This window comes from Tachyglossus aculeatus, chromosome 14 (assembly GCF_015852505.1).
Source record: "Tachyglossus aculeatus isolate mTacAcu1 chromosome 14, mTacAcu1.pri, whole genome shotgun sequence".
NCBI lineage: Eukaryota > Metazoa > Chordata > Mammalia > Monotremata > Tachyglossidae > Tachyglossus > Tachyglossus aculeatus.
The window spans coordinates 34,353,369-34,371,183 of record NC_052079.1 but is presented as its reverse complement, the minus strand read 5'-3'; the positions used below and the strand labels follow the sequence as shown (position 1 = coordinate 34,371,183).

Genomic DNA, 17,815 nt, shown 5'->3' with positions numbered 1-17,815 from the left:
ACTGAGGCCCAGAGAAGTTAAGTGGCTTGCCCAAGGTCACACAGCTGACAAGTGGCGGAGCCGGGATGACCTTGGCCCTGTCACTTTCTCGGGCTTCAGTTCAAAAGGAAATTAATCAGCTCGAGCCAAGGTTGCACACAATTTAGCAAGATCCGCCAGTAGTTTTTCCAAGTGGAGCCAGCCCGGTTTCCCCCGGGGAAGGGGAGGGAGCGGAATTGAAAGATTTCTCCTGAATTCAAGTGAGTGTCATGCAAACTATGATTTTATTTTTCAGACACCTGCACGGATGCTTTTCTCCCCACTATTTCCCTTCTCTGGAAACCATTAACGCAGACTCCCTCCGTAGAATGTAAGCTCCTTATAGGCAGAGGTTGCGCCTACCAACTCTGTTGTATTTACAGTGCTCTGCACACAGTAAGCGCTCAATAAATACGATTGAATGAATGAATATTGTACTTTCCCAAGCGCTTTATCCAGTGCGCTGCGAACAGTAGGCACTCAATAAAAACTTCTGCTTGATACAAATATTTTTTAAGAGTATTTAAGTGCTTATTATGTGTCAAGCACTGTTATGGGGGTCTCTCCTTACTTCAGTGCTTAATACAGCACCTGGCACATAGTAAGCACTTAATACGACAATTATTACTATTACGTCCAGAGATCATATGGGTAGGAGAATACCGAAGAGGCTAGCAGGGTTAAGTATGTACACTGAAATTACCGTTGAACATATAAAAACACTAGTGTTCCTTTTTTTAATTTGGAACCATCTAATATTATCAATTAATCATATTCATCGAGCACTTATAATGAGCAGAGCACTGTAATAAGCCTTGGGAGATCACAAGACAGCAGAATTAGCAGGTGCGTTCCCTGCCCATAACAAGCTTAGGGTCTTAATGGGGAGTTTACAGCCTAGAAGGGGATTAGGATGTAAAATTATGTCCCTAAAAAATCTGAAAGTCAGTTCAATTTTAATTAGATTGTTTATAAAAATCACTTCATAATCGGCAACCCTGGCCGGACCACTTGGTGGGCGCTTTGAGCAAATACACTTTAAAACCAAGACGGTTAAGAATTTGAAAGAGAGCAATTTTTCATCATATGTAACTGTTTAAGGAGTTGAGGGGGGATAGGATTACCGTAAGTGAAAAAATGACCTATTGGGCCGAAAATTGCGGCAATTCCCCATCAGGCTTTTGAATTTGTGTCGGATCCTCTGTCAGATATCCGGTATAGTTGTTTTTAGAGATGATGAACTCACTCACTCACTGTCCTTGTGTCCACGGAGCGCCTCAGAATCACTGTACTCATTCATTCAATCGTATTTATAGAGCGCTTACTACGTGCAGAGCACTGTACTAAGCGCTTGGAACGTACAATTCGGCAACAACTGTACTCTAACCCCAGCTTTCCTCATATTCCCTCTCAACATGCAGTTTCTGGAGTTTTGCACCATCGCCCAGAGGGCGGGGGAGGAATAAAAGAGACCGCATAGTTTTAAGATTCCCCAATGGACTTCGTTTGCTGTTTTATAAGGATTAAATAATAGCCCTCATTATTTCAGCTCGTCGGAACTGGAACGCTTTCTGTTTATTTTGAAATGCTTCCCTTTTAATTCCGGAATTGTTTGTAGAATATTGCCTAAAAACTGGAAGGGAAAAATACTAGGTTTGATTTAACTGCTGGGTCTCTGTGGATTATTCATTTTCAGACACTTAGAAGACTCGTCGAGGAAACGTAATATTTTACAAGACACGATGCAACTTTAACTGCTCTAAAAGTATATTACAGATAGAATGTCTTGCTCAAGTTCCTAATAATGCCTTGTAATATAGGATCACAGCTTCATATACATTCAAACCTTTTCATATCCTAACGAGGAAGCTTAGAGAAAGGATATTTAAAATATTTACTCAAGTGCTTAGTACAGTGCTCTGCACAAAGAAAGCACTCAATATAAACGCTACTGACTGAGTGATTTACCCATTCAAGGCAGTATTTTTGCTGTTTTTGGATTACAGAACAATATTTTATGTACTAAGGGTTAATTAAGGCTTTCACTCAAAACTGTATCTTATTTGGATTATAATACAATTCCATTTACCAAAAGTCTCAAGAAATAACTGGAAGCCCTTGAACATATGGTGTTTTATATGAATGAATGAATCAGAATCTCAACTACGATCTGAGTTCCAGACTCTAGATATAAGGAAAACTGAATTTTGAATGGAACTGCAACCTTCAAAGCCTGTGGACATCTTCATTCGGAAAAAATCTCAGGCTGCCTATGACCATTTCTATTTTGCAAAGTTCACATACTTAGAATTGCACATCAAATACACACTGTACATATTAACGAACTTTTACATTTGACATAAACCATATTACCTGCTAATATAAGCCTGCTTGAAATCTGGCCTCATGCTAATTGCTTGCCGATACAACTGGTCCGCTTCTTCGAGTCGGGACTCATTTGCACGAATCAAATTTGCAAGATTTATATACACGTTCAGATGATTAGGAGCAATGCGTGCTGCATATTTTTTACCTGGAATAATCTGGCCATAAAAAGAGTTAAGTTTTACATCATGCAATCACGGAAAGAAAGTTATATATTTGAAAAGGAAGCTAACGCAATGGGTATGCTCTTAAATTATCCTCTTTGACAGTTTGCATTTTTTCCACACACTTCAAAATTTAACATTGCCTTTCACATAAAAAAACTTCATTAACAAAGCTAATGGCATAAAAGGTGAAAACATTACTCTTTGGTCTTTGAAAAATATGTAGAATTTTAACTACCATCATCAGTTGTATTTACTGAGCACTCACTGTGTGCAGAGCACTGTATTGAGCACTTGGGAGGGCACAATACAACAGAGTTGGTAGACATGTTTCCTGCTCACAATGAGCTTACAGTCTAAGCGCTTAGTACAGTGCTCTGCACACAGTAAGTGCTCAATAAATAGGACTGAATTAATGAACGAATAGAAGGACTACCTTCCTCCAAGAGTTTATACGATAAAATAGTAACTACCATCTCTATGACTGTTGAAAGATACATGGAAGGAAAATAGAGGCGATTTTTCAATGGATAATTTTACTCAACCTGAACTCACATATCTGGCAAAATGTAATTTCTGCATATTGCAACTTACTTGCGGCATCAGTGATTTAGCAATTAGGTAAGCTTCTTCTGCTTCTTTGGTTCTATTTAAATTTTTATAAGTTCGTCCTACATTCATGTGGGCTCCAATATCATCTTAAATAAAGAAAACACGATGTTACACCTTCTAGAGAATGAAACATACTTGTCTGGGTATGGGAGGAGGTCATTTTCTGTAGGACCCTAGCCCTCCTAAATCTGGTGATGAGTGCAAAATGATAGGGGAGCATCAAAGAAATGGGTGGGGGTTTCTAAAGCATCATCAAATAAATGCTAGAAAGCAGCCAGGGACTGTAGTTTTGGATAGGCACCATTCACCTCTGGAAACTTGTAGCTCCATAATTCTCTCCGTCCCGGGAGACAAAAGAAATCACCCTTGATGCAATTAAAATATAGGTTCAGCCCTTTGCTAACTCTGCTGGGTGTAGACACCACAGTAGTTCCTGGATCTGCCCCTTCCTTTCGACCCAATCCTAGTTCAAGCTCTTGTTATTTCAATCAGTCGACGTTGAAAGTTTTGTAAAGGTGAGACAAGGAGGCAGAGATGGAAACAGGGCCGGTCGCTGGAAACATCAAACACAACATCGGGCGGGCAGCCTTTGTGATCAGGATTCGGCAGCGTGGCTCAGTGGGAAGAGCAGGGGCTTGGGAGTCAGAGGTCGTGGGTTCTAATCCCGGCTCCGCCACGTGTCAGCTGTGTGACTTTGGGCAAGTCACTTAACTTCTCTGTCCCTCCGTTACCTCGTCTGTAAAATGGGGATTAAGACCGTGAGCCCCATGTGGGACAACCTGATAACCCTGTATCTATCCCAGAGCTTAGAAGAGTGCTCCCTCTTCTAGACTGTGAGCCCACTGTTGGGTAGGGACCATCTCTATATATTGCCAACTTGTACTTCCCAAGCGCTTAGTACAGTGCTCTGCACACAGTAAGCGCTCAATAAATACGACAATGAATGAATGCTCGGCACATGGTAAGCGCTTAAATACTATTATTATTATTATTATTATGGATCCACGTTGGCCTTTACTCTCTCTCTCTCTCTCTCTCTCTCTCTCTCTCTCACATGTACACACAAACACACAGACACACACAGACACACACACACACAAACACTGTTGGGTAGGGACTGTCTCTATATGTTGCCAACCTGTACTTCCCAAGCGCTTAATACAGTGCTCTGCACACAGTAAGCGCTCAATACGATTGATTGATTGATTAGTTTGTACCATCAGTGGTGCAACTATATTAAAATTGCAAGACAATGTATTAAGCACAACATTCGTTCATTTGATCACATTTATTGAGTGCTTACTGTGTGCAGAGCCTGTACTAAGCACTTGGAAAGTACAGTTCGGCAACAAACAGAGACAATCAGTGACAATTCAGCAACAAATAGGGACAAACAATGTTGAGCCCAACAGAAGACACATGCTACTGCTCTGGAGATGGTTCAGCCCTTTCTCCCTGCACTTCTGGCCTCCTGAGAAACTGCGTGACGGAAAGTCCTAGCCACTGCTGATTAGACCAACATCAACATGGCTATTAAATACATTCCTCAACTACTCCTGACCAAGTTGGAAGGGTGTCATGCCGTTGGCAGTCCTACCCATGATCATCCCTTCAACCCCAGGTTTTCAGTCTTTTGGCTACCAGTTGATAGAAGGGGTGTTTTGAATGATCACCCCTCAGGACCGTCTCTATATGTTGCTGACTTGTACTTCCCTAGCGCTTAGTACGGTGCTCTGCACACAGTAAGCGCTCAATAAATACGATTGAATGACTGAATCCCTCAGACATTCTCTTTCTGGATCAGGGCGCAGATCGATTGCTCTGCAGCAATCGAAGCAGCGTGGCTCAGTGGAAAGAGCCCGGGCTTTGGAGTCAGGGGTCACGGGTTCAAATCCTGGCTCCATCAATTGTCAGCTGGGTGACTTTGGGCAAGTCACTTCACTTCTCTGTGCCTCAATTACCTCATCTGTAAAACGGGGATTAAGACTGTGAGCCCCCTGTAGGACAACCTGATCACCTTGTAACCTCCCCAGCGCTTAGAACAGTGCTTTGTACACAGTAAGTGCTTAATAAATGCCATTATTATTATTATGAAAGTGCTTCTATTCCGTGGAGAGATGAAGCGGCTCAGAAAACTGCCATCTCCTAACAGAACCAATTTAAAAAAAAAACGGTACTTGTTAACTGCTTACTCTGTGCCACACACTGTACTAAGCACTGGGGTAGATACAAGCTAATCAGGTCGGACACAGTCCGTGGGGCTCACAGTCTTAATCCCCATTTTACAGAAGAGGGAACGGAGACACAGAGAAGTGAAGTGAATTGCCCAAGGTCACACCGTAACAAATGGTGGGGTCAGGATTAGAAACCAGGTCCTTCTCAATCCCAGGTCCGAGTTCTATCCTTCTGAATCCCGGGCCTGTGTTCTATACACTTGGCTATGCTGCTTCTGCTTTGGGAAATCAAGCCTTTTCAATGCATATCCAAGGCAACTATAACCCTGCCCCCTTGCCCCCTACTTACTAATCTCCAAAGCTTACCTGGTTGCACATATGTTGCCTGTAGAAAGTACTTCAAAGCTCTCTCAAAGTTTTTTTCATTTTCTAGAGCATGACCCACGTTATTCCATAATTTGGCATTATTCTTATTTACCTTGACAAAAGAAAGCATAGAAGCGTGAGCAACGTAAGAGTAACGTAACACTTTTAAGCACATACTCCTTGAAGATTAGGCAACCATTTCATTCATTCACTCAATCGTATTTATTGAGCACTTACTGTGTGCACGTCAAGCGGATTTAGCTTTAATGTAAGACACACATGCCCATCGTCCCTGGAACTGGGCTACACGAGCAGTTATATATTACACACCCGTGCTTGGACTGCCATTTACAAAAGCTGCAACGCACAGATATCTGACTGCATTTCACTTTCAAAAGTGACGCCGCTGACAGATATGGCTGAAATGACCAAGGCGCAATCCTCTCATTTCCGCATAAAGGTAGCTGGGTGGTGATCTGACGCGTTTGATCCGTCTCAGTTTCTGAAATTATCCTCTTGGGTGTCCTCCTCTTCATGAGGTCCCTACCCAAGGAGAGCAACCCCTCTCCTAACTGCTGCATTTTCATTCTCTCCTCCTCATTCCCTCCCTCTCTCTCTTTTTCTTTCTTTCTCTTTCTCTCTCTCTCACACTCACAAACAGTCGACATAAGACTTTCCCCTGCGGCAGTGGCAGCCATAGGGCAGAGAGGGAAAAACCCTTGCTTGTACGAAGCATCCTGGTTCCCGGCACCAGGCTGGAGGGGATGCCACTGCTGCCGCTACTTTCCGGGTTCTGGCACATGGAAGCTACAAGCAGAACACCTCCCTGGACCCTAGATGTCATCATCATCATCAGTCGTATTTATTGAGCGCTCACTATGTGCAGAGCACTGTACTAAGCGCTTGGGAAGGACAAATTGGCAACATATAGGGACAGTCCCTACCCAACAGTGGGCTCACAGTCCTTGAGACTAATAGTGGAGGTGGCAGCAGGAGTTTGGAGCTGCGCTGCCAGAGGCAGGGGGTAAAAGCTTAATAATAATAATGATGACATTTATTAAGCACTTACTATGTGCAAAGCACTGTTCTAAGCGCTGGGGAGGATGCAAGGTGATCAGGTTGTCCCATGTGGGGCTTATCATCTTAATCCCCGTTTTTCAGATGAGGTAACTGAGGCACAGAGAAGTTAAGTGACTTGACCAAAGTCACACAGCTGACAATTGGTAGACCTGGGGATGGAACCCATGATCTCTGACTCCAAAGCCAGGGCTCTTTTCACTGAGCCACGCTGCTTAAGCGCTTAGTACAGTGCTCTGCACACAGTAACCGCTCAATAAATACGATTGGCTCAGTGGAAAGAGCCCGGGCTGTGGAGTCAGAGGCCGTGGGTTCAAATCCCGGCTCTGCCACTTGTCAGCTGTGTGACTTTGGGCGAGTCACTTCACTTCTCCGGGCCTCAGTTCCCTCATCTGTAAAATGGGGATGAAGACTGTGAGCCCTTCGTGGGACAACCTGATTACCTTGTATCTACCCCAGCGCTTAGAACAGTGCTTTGAACATAGTAAGCGCTTAATACCAACATTATTATTATTATTATTACCCCCATCTTACCTCCTTCCTGTCCCCACAGCACCTGTATATATGTATATATGTTTGTACACATTTATTACTCTATTTATTTATTTATTTTACTTGTACATATCTATCCTATTTATTTTATTTTGTTAGTATGTTTGGTTTTGTTCTCTGTCTCCCCCTTTAAGACTGTGAGCCCACTGCTGGGTAGGGACTGTCTCTATACATTGCCAATTTGTACTTCCCAAGCGCTTAGTACAGTGCTCTGCACATAGTAAGCGCTCAATAAATACGATTGATGATGATGATGATGATGATATTACGATTGACTGAATGAATAAAAGCCTTCCCCCCATTTTCCGGCTGCAGCCAGTTGGCTCTGCTGACTGGGAAGTGAGTTGCAGATGGGCCCCGCGCTTAGCGACTCACACACCCTGATATAAAGCATGAAGACACCCCGAACTAGGAGAACACCTGAAAACTTATTGTTTTATCAAGAAACACAACTGATGACTTTAAACGCACCCCTCCACACCCCCCAAAAAATTCAATAATCTACCGATAGCACTCACTGAAGACAGACTGTGTTCCCTGACCTAAACGATCTTAAAATTTAGCAGGAGAGAGAGACACAAATCATCTACTGAAAGGAGGAAAAAGACGATGGAAAGCTGAATAAAGGGAATAAATATTAAAATATGCAAAATCACATTTGCAAAGGTGGCGCAATTAGTTGAGCGTTCAGAAGTCTTGAGGTGGTACTTGCAGAATAAACTCCTTTCAAAATTCAAATTTTTCACCAGCCTTAAAAATTAGGTCAGAGGAATTCAGTGGTCAGAGGACAAAATGTAATCCGTTCCTCCTTCACATTCACGATGGCATACATTTAACAGTACATATGATCTAACGTTTTTATAACTTGGTAGCTTTATGATGAAATCCAGTATTCCAATGCTGCTTGGTTACTAAATTTAAAACACGCAACCCCAAAGTAAAGAGAGAGCAGCTGTGAGGAAGTGGCAGATTCACCGGGCAGGCTGTCTCCCACACCTTTCCCTCCATTCTCCTTGATCTTCAAAGGCCCCAGATGTCTTATCAATGTTACAAAACGGTCCCTAAATGCAACAGCACTGCTCTAAGTGCCCTATCTTGCAATCACTGTTCTAAGCCTCCATGACTTCGGTTCACGTGTTTTGGGCTCCAGAATTAGAACAGCCACGGGTATTCTTGCCTTTCCCTTCTTTTGAATTCCCTCCTCCCGTCCCATTCCTTAGCACTGTTTCTGCATTTCTCTTTGATTCTTATTCTTCCCCAGCATTACCTAGTGTCTTTCCGCCTCTACTATCATTTCTCCCCACTCATTTTTTCCCCTATAATTTACTTTTTTCCTCATCCTTGAGTTCTGTCCCTTCCCACACCCATCTGTCTCACAAATCCTTTCTCTCCTCCATTTCTCCCCTCTTCTTTTTGCTCGTACCCAATTCCGCTCCCTCCTTTCTCTGCCCTCTCCCTCCCTGACTGCTTTCAAGTTTCTGCCACCTCCCTCACTTCCTCGCTCCTCTTTGCCAGCTTTCCTTTGGTCATTTCAGCAGGAGCATCATCATCTGTCCTCCTTCAAATCCCAGTTCTGCATATCCTGTCTCTCCCTCCCTTCGCTCCTCCAACATCATCATTTCTTCCGAGAAATCCTGGGAACAACTTTTTGGACAGACAGGAAACTATTATAACAAGAAACAGATTACCGTACCATAACTGAACAGAACACAGAAACACACTTAAAGGGACTATGTTTATAAATGATTAACACTTCAGCTGGAAATAAATGAACAACCAGACCGAGAAGCCTCAGAAAAGACGGGGAACATGGGAGTGACTGCTAACAGTGGGATCGGATGAAGGGGAGGCAATGTAAAACAAGAGAAAGAGACACCCACAAGTGTGAACAAAGAGGTCAGAAAAGAATCGTGAGAAGAGAGTGGCTAGGTCATTCTCTTACTTCTAACCTTCCCCTTGTACTGTTTCAGTTATCACTACAATTCGTTCAATTAAAAAATGCTTCCCTCCAATTTCCTGGAGAAAAGTCTATTGGGGAGCCCCTAATAATATCACCATAACCAAAAAACTGTCATGGAAGTTTGCTATGATGCTCTGCATTTTTTAAACAGGGGTGGTGAGTGACATGCCTTAAAGAAATCACAGCACCGGGGTTAAACGTATGGCCTATACCCTTTTGTGAGGGTGAGGTGGTCCTTAGTACAGTGCCAAGCCTTAGTACGGTGCTCAGCACACAGTGAGCGCTCAATAAATACGACTGAATGAATAAAAATAGTTACCGCATAAATAACACCCTTTGAGGGTTGTATCCTCATAGAACCTGGAGCATCTAGGCTATTGTAGATGCTTTAAATAAATCCAAAGCACACAGCTCCATCCCTTTTCTCCCTGTCAGCTCAGCCGACCTCATTTATACCTAAATCTTACAAATTTCACTGAGGTACACTATGTAACGTGAAACTGAGTGGGACTACCGTTGTTTTAAGAACCATACAAGAAAATTGATCAGAATCCATAAGTTCTTACAATCGTGATACTTTTACTGAAAAAGTCACTTTGTTTAGTGCATCATTTACAAGAAGTCAAGCAAAATTAACTCTGTTCAGACCAAGATGATCTAGAACGTATTAAAAAATACTTTACCTTTAAGGCTGACATAAACAATGTGTATTCAGACTCCCAATCCCAATTTCTATGGACTGTTTTTAAGGCATGAGTGAACACCACTATACACAGACAAACCCAAGACAGCTTCTTTAAAGTACTGTGGAGAATGAAACAAAACAAAATAGTCAAAACACGTACAAATATAGGAACAGACATTATCTCCCAAATTGGAGCAATAGGCTTATCATCAGAGATTTGCTATTTGTAGTTACAAAAGGAGCATAGTACAGAAATAATATTTTGAAAATACGCACTCAAAAGCATGGCTGCTACATAGCAAATATTTTACTTCTGCAAGAACGTTTCCTTCAGATTAATCTAAAACAGTCTACTTAAAATGCTGTTAATGTGATCCTTCCATGGATGCTGCGTTCTCTGGTTGACCAATAACTAATTTTAACTTTACTATTATTAAAGTTCCAAGCACTGTGACCAAAAAAATCCACGCAAACAAAATATAGACCAAAATTCAAATAAATGTCTATATTTGACCCAACACTGGGCAGATTATATTTATGACAAAAATAACTGACGAAGTATGCCCTCAGTCTTTGAGGGCCGAGAAGCATGGCGAAGAAAGACCAGAACGAAACATTATTGGAAACATTTTACATTGCGAGAGATAGGACTGATTAACTGCTGGAGGCCAAAACATAAATTAGGGCAACGTTGAAATCATTTGCATTTCAAAAGAATCAATTTGCCAACTGGAATTATAAATGGGCACCTCTAGATTCCAAAGACTAACAGTAACCTTTGTGAAGCAGTAAACATTTAAGGAATGTAGTGATGGGTTACTGATTTTACTGAAAGCAGCACTTTGGAATGTAGGTGATAAATACGCCCAAGTCACTTTGGTATGACAGGCAAATTTTAAAAGGCATTTTAAAGCCCATATTTTGGGTCCCTGTTGACATTTTCTAAGTTCGCACTTCCTCTGAAAAATGCATTCATCCCCTTGATCTAGTTCATGGGCTAGTTTGTAGGTTTTTAATAATAATAACAATAATAGTGGCACTTATTAAGCGCTTACTGTGTGCAAAGCAATGTTCTAAGCGCTGGGGAGGTTACAAGGTGATCAGGTTGTCCCATGGGGGGCTCACAGTCTTAATCCCCATTTCACAGATGAGGTAACTGAGGCCCAGAGAAGTGACTTGCCCAAAGTCACACAGCTGACAAGTGGCGGAACTGGGATTTCAACCCATGATCTCTGACTCCAAAGCCCGTGCTCTTTCCACTGAGCCATGCTTAATCCAACTTCTAAGTCACCTTCAAGTGGCTTTAATTCTCCAAAATGTGATGTCAGTCGAATTTTAAGACCTTTACATAAGACGTACTTGCAACATAAGACAGTGTCTAACTTCATAATTATGGGGCCACGGGATTAAAAGCTATTGGCCCAGTTCTCCCGGGACCAAAGAATGATATTTCAGTTTCACAATGATATGCATTAGACAGTGAGATCCTATTCAAGCTGGGTGAACGGGGCTCAGAAGACCAATTCATGACTGGCATCCACTTCACTTTGCGAGGATGTAAAGGCAATTCCTTGTGGCCCCGATGTGTTCATCGTTTTCAGGACCTGGCCCTCTTTTCTAAACTGTCCCTTGATCTCCTGACCTCCAGAGCCTTTGCTGAAACAACCACCCTCCCTGTATATATGTATATATGTTTGTAAATATTTGTTACTCTATTTATTTATTTTACTTGTACATATCTATTCTATTTATTTTATTTTGTTAGTATGTTTGGTTTTGTTCTCTGTCTCCCCCTTTTAGACTGTGAGCCCACTGTTGGGTAGGGACTGTCTCTATATGTTGCCAACTTGTACTTCCCAAGCGCATAGTACAGTGCTCTGCACACAGCAAGCGCTCAATAAATACGACTGATGATTGCTGCTTTGATCGGTCTGCTGCTGCTGAAGTCCCGACAGATTACTGCAAAATCACCATTTCTGAGCATATACTTCACTACAGAATGCCTAAAAGCATTTTTCTGCATTGCCTATTTAAGGTTTTGGTTCTGTCTAGGGCTCTGGATGTAGACTGGAACCTTAGAATTCTCCAAACTGTAAGCAACCCTTTAGACTGTAAGCTTGTGGTGAGGAGGGAACTTGTCACCAACTCTGTTCATTCATTCAATCGCATTTACTGAGCGCTTACTGTGTGCGGAGCACTGTACTCCCAAGGGCTTAGTACAGGGCTCTGTATGACTGATTGATTCATATTCTTTAGGTTTACTTTCAGGATATATTTCCAGTAGCAGTGTGGCCTAGTGGAAAGAGCATGTGCCTTTCCAGACAGAGGACCTGGGTTCTAATCCTTCTAGACTGTCAGCCTGTTGTTGGGTAGGGAATGTCTCTACCTATTGCCGAATTGTCCTTTCCAAGCACTTGGTACAGTGCTCTGCACATAGTAAGCGCTCAATAAATACCATTGAATTGAATGAATGAATGAATGAATAATCCCCGTTCCACAACTTATCTGTGTGTGACTTTAAGCAAGTCACAACTTTTCTGTGTCTGTTACCTCATATGTAAAATGGGGGTTAAGAATGTGAGCCCCTTATGGGACAGGGACCGTATCCAACCCGTTTAACTTGTGTCTACCTGTGCTTAGTACAGTGTCTGGCACAATGTGAGCGATTAAAAAATCTTAAAAAAAAAACCATAATAGATGGACTATGATTTGTACTAGCACCGTTCTTTTGGAAGCACTCTTCCCAGCCACGTAAAAGCACCTATTCTGGAAGAATGCACAGAGGACGTGCAGAGTTCTTCTTGGCAAATCACGGAAGGAACAGATTTCCCTATCAATTAATCAATCAATGGCATTTATTGAGCACTTACTGGGTGCAGAGCACTGTATTAAATGCTTGGGAGAGTAACAGAGTTAGCAGACACATTCCCTTCCCACAGGGACTATTTATCTAGTCGACTCCTAAGAAAAGAGTATGAAATAAGGAGAAAGCTTCAAAGATAGCTAGTCCCTCTCAGTTTTATGACCAGCATGAAACCTACCTTTTATTTGACAGTTTCTTCCAACCATGGGCTACCAGTATACAGAATCCCATGCTAGGAACATACAGTACTCGCTCAGCTACAACAAATCCCACTGGGAAAAAAAGGTTTGAGGCAGGAATAAAGGGCAGCACCATTAAACAAAGTGCCTAGGGGAAAAAAAAAAGAAAAGGGATTTTAATCAGTTAATGGCATTCACTGAGTGCTTATGTGAAATGCATTTGCACAAACTCCCAGGCCTGCTTGCTTGTGACGATGTTAACATGAGAATTGCTGCTGGGGAAACCTTGGCCCTTCTCTTTGAACTGGCAAGAGGGACAGATAGCATAAGTAAGATGGCCTGACAAACAGCATGTACTGGGAAGATCTTTCTTTTCGAGAAGCAGCGTGGCTCAGTGGAAAAAACCTGGGCTTTGGAGTCAGAGGTCATGGGTTCAAATCCCAGCTCCGCCAATTGTCAGCTGTGTGACTTTGGGCAAGTCATTTAACTTCTCCGAGCCTCAGTTCCCTCATTTGTAAAATGGGGATTAAGACTGTGATCCCCTGTATAGGACAACCCGATCACCTTGTAATCTCCCCAGCGCTTAGAACAGTGCTTTGCACATAGTATGTGCTTAATAAATGCCATTATTATTATTATTATTGGGTGCAAAGCACTCTACTAAGATCTTGGGAGTGTACAATACAACAGGGTGGATAGAAGCGTCCCAGCCCACAATGAGCTCACAGTTTAGAGGGGAAGTACACATACATTTTAGCACTAGTTCAAAAATCGGATCAATTCCAAATTTCATCTGACCTGCATTTTTTGATGACCTGATCATTCCAAGAGGAATTGAGTAGACAGATATTTAATGCCTAAAATACTCAAGGCAGAAATAATGCTGGTCAGTTAAGAAACACAAAGTGTACATGCTGGAGATCAAGGTTCACTCGGTATAAGGGAACTGAGTTTGCCCTGCTGACTAAAAACAGCACTACCCGAGAATTCATCTATTCAGGCAGAACACTGCAGTGTATTCTACTTGAAGATGCTGTTGTGAACCATTCAGAACCTTTACTGTAAATATAATAGCAGATTTAGTTTTAAACAGACACTACAGAAAACATTCTAGTTATACAGTAAAACTACATTGTGTTTTCATGTGTCATTTTTGTGACTCGTGTTAAGAATTAGGTTCTTGAGGATTCCGATATGTAAAATGCACGCTAGAGCGTTAAAGTAGTAGCAGTCGTAGAGGATGTCAAAGAGGAAATGATCTATTTATGCAGAAAAAAAATATAGGTCAAGATAAATTATTCAGCAATGATGGCAAGTGAATGAGAACTTGGACAGAAAGGGACAGAGATAGGGAATTCTTTCTAAAGTTACTTCTCATTTTTTAAGGTACATGTTTGAATTTCGTCTTCAGGTGGTCAAACGCTCCAGAGCTTTACCCTTCTCTAGTACGAGACATTGGATTTTTAATTATAGGCTAAACATACAGTAAGGAACGTTAAGAGTGTTTAAATTTCTCAAAGAAGCTTAGAATCAAATACAAGAAAATAAATGGTCAAATTCTAGCTAGACACTTATGGTCAATATTCATTTGCTTTCTCTGAACAAGGTGAACAGCAAAAGAGAAAATGGTGAGTTAAGTATGCTTTTCCTTGCAGAGTTTTTAGTCTAACAGCACCTGCTTTGAGCCTAGAAAGAGCCTTCCTCTTCATTATTCCCACACAAAATCTCTTTGCAGAATAACAGGCACATCTGCATTTAACTCATATGTTAACTTACCCCAAATCATAGTATTTGTGACCGATTCTTATTTTAACTTACCCCAAATCATAATATTTGTGACTGATTCTTATTTTAGGTAAAAATAAACCAGTTTCCCCAGGTACTCGATGTGTTAAGGTTACAAAAATGAGAACAACTGACTTTTCTTTAGGTTCAGAAAGAAAGTTAAAGTAAGTGGGAGAGATTGGTGTGCTACCCAGAAAGGAAGCAGAGTCAATTCATACACTTAGCAAGAGAGGAAAAAGTTTGGAGCTCTTTTTTTTGTTCGTTATGAGCCTTGATGTTATAAATCAAATAAACAGTGGCATTAATTGAGTGCTTACTGGGAACAACTGTTAACGAATACCTATTTCTAAATAAGCTAGGTTAACGAACCCTAAGTCCCAGGGTCTTACGATACACTAGATCAAGACACATAAACAATTGAGAAAAAACATTTCATAAGAAATTTCTGTTACACAGTAAAAGATGTCTTAAATGCCTAGAAAAAGTGCTGAACAGCAATAATCATAGTATTTATTGAATGTCAATGCACTGCATTAATGGCAGATGTTTGAAATTGTCAACAATTGAGAAACAGAAATCCAACTTGCCAGAGTTTTCTACTTCAAATATTGGTTCAGGGAGAGGTGGTTATGAAATGGCACAGGATGGTGGTGGACTGAAAGGACCAATGGAAAAGGGAGAAAGGGGACTTAGTTTTCTTTAGGTATTGTCTGTGTCATCGAGGCATTAAATTCACTCACCAACTGCTGCTCATTAAAGCAGATAGCCACAAGTGGGGGGTTCTGTCCAGTTACTCATATGGCCTTTTTTGGGATGGCAGGAATGGATCCAACTTGTTCTGACGATTTTGACGCCTGTCTACATGTTTTGTTTTGTTGTCTGTCTCCCCCTTCTAGGCTATGAGCCTGTTGTTGCGTAGGACCGTTTCTATGTGTTACCGACTTGTACTTCCCAAGCGCTTAGTACAGTGCTCTGCCCACAGTAAGCGCCCAATAAATACAACTGAATCAATGAATGAATGAATCCGACAGGCATGGTAGGAGTCACACATCAATAGTAATGGGGAAGTAGAGGCTGGATAGCTACTTATCCCACCTCTGCTCCTCCGTGGCTATTGCCGTCACGGTTATCTCAGAAGGGTCTCAGGCATTCCTGGGGTTCTGGCATGGCCACTATGGCATAATGGTGCCACACGGAAAATCTACAAGATATATCCAGCAGCAGTGGGCAGTGTATCACCTGTAAAGGAAGCAGGTAGTCTTGTTTGTGGCATGTGGGGGTGTGTGTATATGGTGGGGAGTGGGGGCACCTATCTCTGACTCATTTCTGACTCTGCGCAGGAGTGTCAGCTTTTCATTTTGAGCTGGGGTGAGAAGGGTGAATGGATTTTTAAGATGACGGGAATTGGAGGGGGACAGGTTTCAAAGGGCTAACAGTCCAAAAAGTCAGCATGTTGGGGCATGGCAGCCCTGACTGGGAACTCCCAGGGTTTTTCAGGTGGCTGGGATGGGCAAGTCGGAGCCCAGCTCACAGGTCCGTTGGGGAGATCGCCCTGTTGGCCCTGGAGAATGGGCACCTCTGGCTGATTCTCTAAAGGCCCTGGGCTTTGTCCCACTTTAAGGCCTCTAAAAAATTGTCCTTTAGACAGGTACTAGGATAAAATGATGATCAAATCCACATCTGGCAGAGGGCAAACCGACACTGCCTTGCTCTCTCACATTTTAGCTAGCAACCAACACAGAAGGTGAGGACTACCGATTTTTTGGGGACACGATTCACCGCAGTAGGTCTCAAATGTGTCAGACTGAGCTTGTGCTGAGGGAATTTTTGCCGTAAGATTTCATTCACATCGAATTATCTTCAAACTGGCCTGATTAATAGGGGATACCAGGGACTCGGGCAGTCAGACTCACTTTATCCTTCCTTCTCCATTCTCCACTGGCTGTCTGAATCAACTCTGGGGGCCCACGAAGAGTTGGTAACGGATGAAAGAGGGGGATGTGGGGAGAATGAATCACTGCATTACACTGGATTTACTAGAATGAGAAATAGTTTTTACAAAAGAGTTCATTCCCTTGGCATACGTCAACTTTTCTCTGCCCACGTTAGTGTAGCACTTATCTGCTGGGTTGGTTGGGCTTCAAATCCATATTTTAAACAGCACCTACAATTCAGAACTATGCCCAACCTTCATGTCTCACTCCACTGGGGCTTGAGAAAATATCCAGAAATGTGAGGAGGGTTAAAGAGAAAAAAACAGAAGAGATATTTTTGAGAAACAAGATAGGCAAACCACCCTCTCTTGTGAAGGACATTTCAAGAGTAACGACAAAATGAATGCCGTAGAAATTAACCTAATAAAAAACAGGTCCGTGCTAGTGCCTGCCACGAAAATTAAGAATACATGGAACTTTAACACAGCTAAATCGACGAATGAAAAAGGACTTCTTACCATTAATACAGCCTTGGAAGAATCGCCAGGATAACGAAGACTGAATAATATTAATGACCCCAGAAAGCCAAAGAAAGTGAGCGTCGCAAGATTTCTCACATCTAACAAGGATTCTATAAGCGGGATCGTTCCCATGGTCCAGTCGCAGCACAGTTCTGATGGATTTAATAGAAGCCACGCGTTTACGGGAAGGAGGTAGTTAAATGTCATCTGTCTTGCGGGAGTAGGGCTCACAGCAGCTGGGTTATCAAACCTGCATAAGAAACAAAAACCTCAGAACCACCTGCCTCTGGACTTTAGAGTTACCGTGCAAATGAAGATGAACTATCAATATCTTTGGAGAAATTCTTTGCATTCCACTGATTAAATACTGCCATAAGGCAATGGCTTTTCCCTGCACCCCGTGATTATAGTATCCTTTCAATAAATACTGTCATTGGAAGACAATGTCGCCACGTTAAGCCTCACTTTTCACATCAAAAAATGGTTATCCTGATGGGAAACCGATTTGCTGTTTTATAAACTATAAGTTTTCTAAACTAG

The 17,815-nt window shown here is 42.0% G+C and overlaps 1 protein-coding gene across 1 annotated transcript in view; it reads right to left on the bottom strand.

The window, feature by feature from the left end:
- TMTC3 (transmembrane O-mannosyltransferase targeting cadherins 3) overlaps positions 1–17,815 on the bottom strand; it is a 45,196-nt gene that overhangs the window by 4,897 nt on the left and 22,484 nt on the right. The window contains 6 exon segments of the mRNA XM_038756226.1: positions 2,392–2,561; positions 3,162–3,265; positions 5,720–5,831; positions 9,992–10,112; positions 13,035–13,183; positions 17,273–17,525. Of these exon segments, the coding sequence (XP_038612154.1) occupies positions 2,392–2,561; positions 3,162–3,265; positions 5,720–5,831; positions 9,992–10,112; positions 13,035–13,183; positions 17,273–17,525 (909 nt within the window).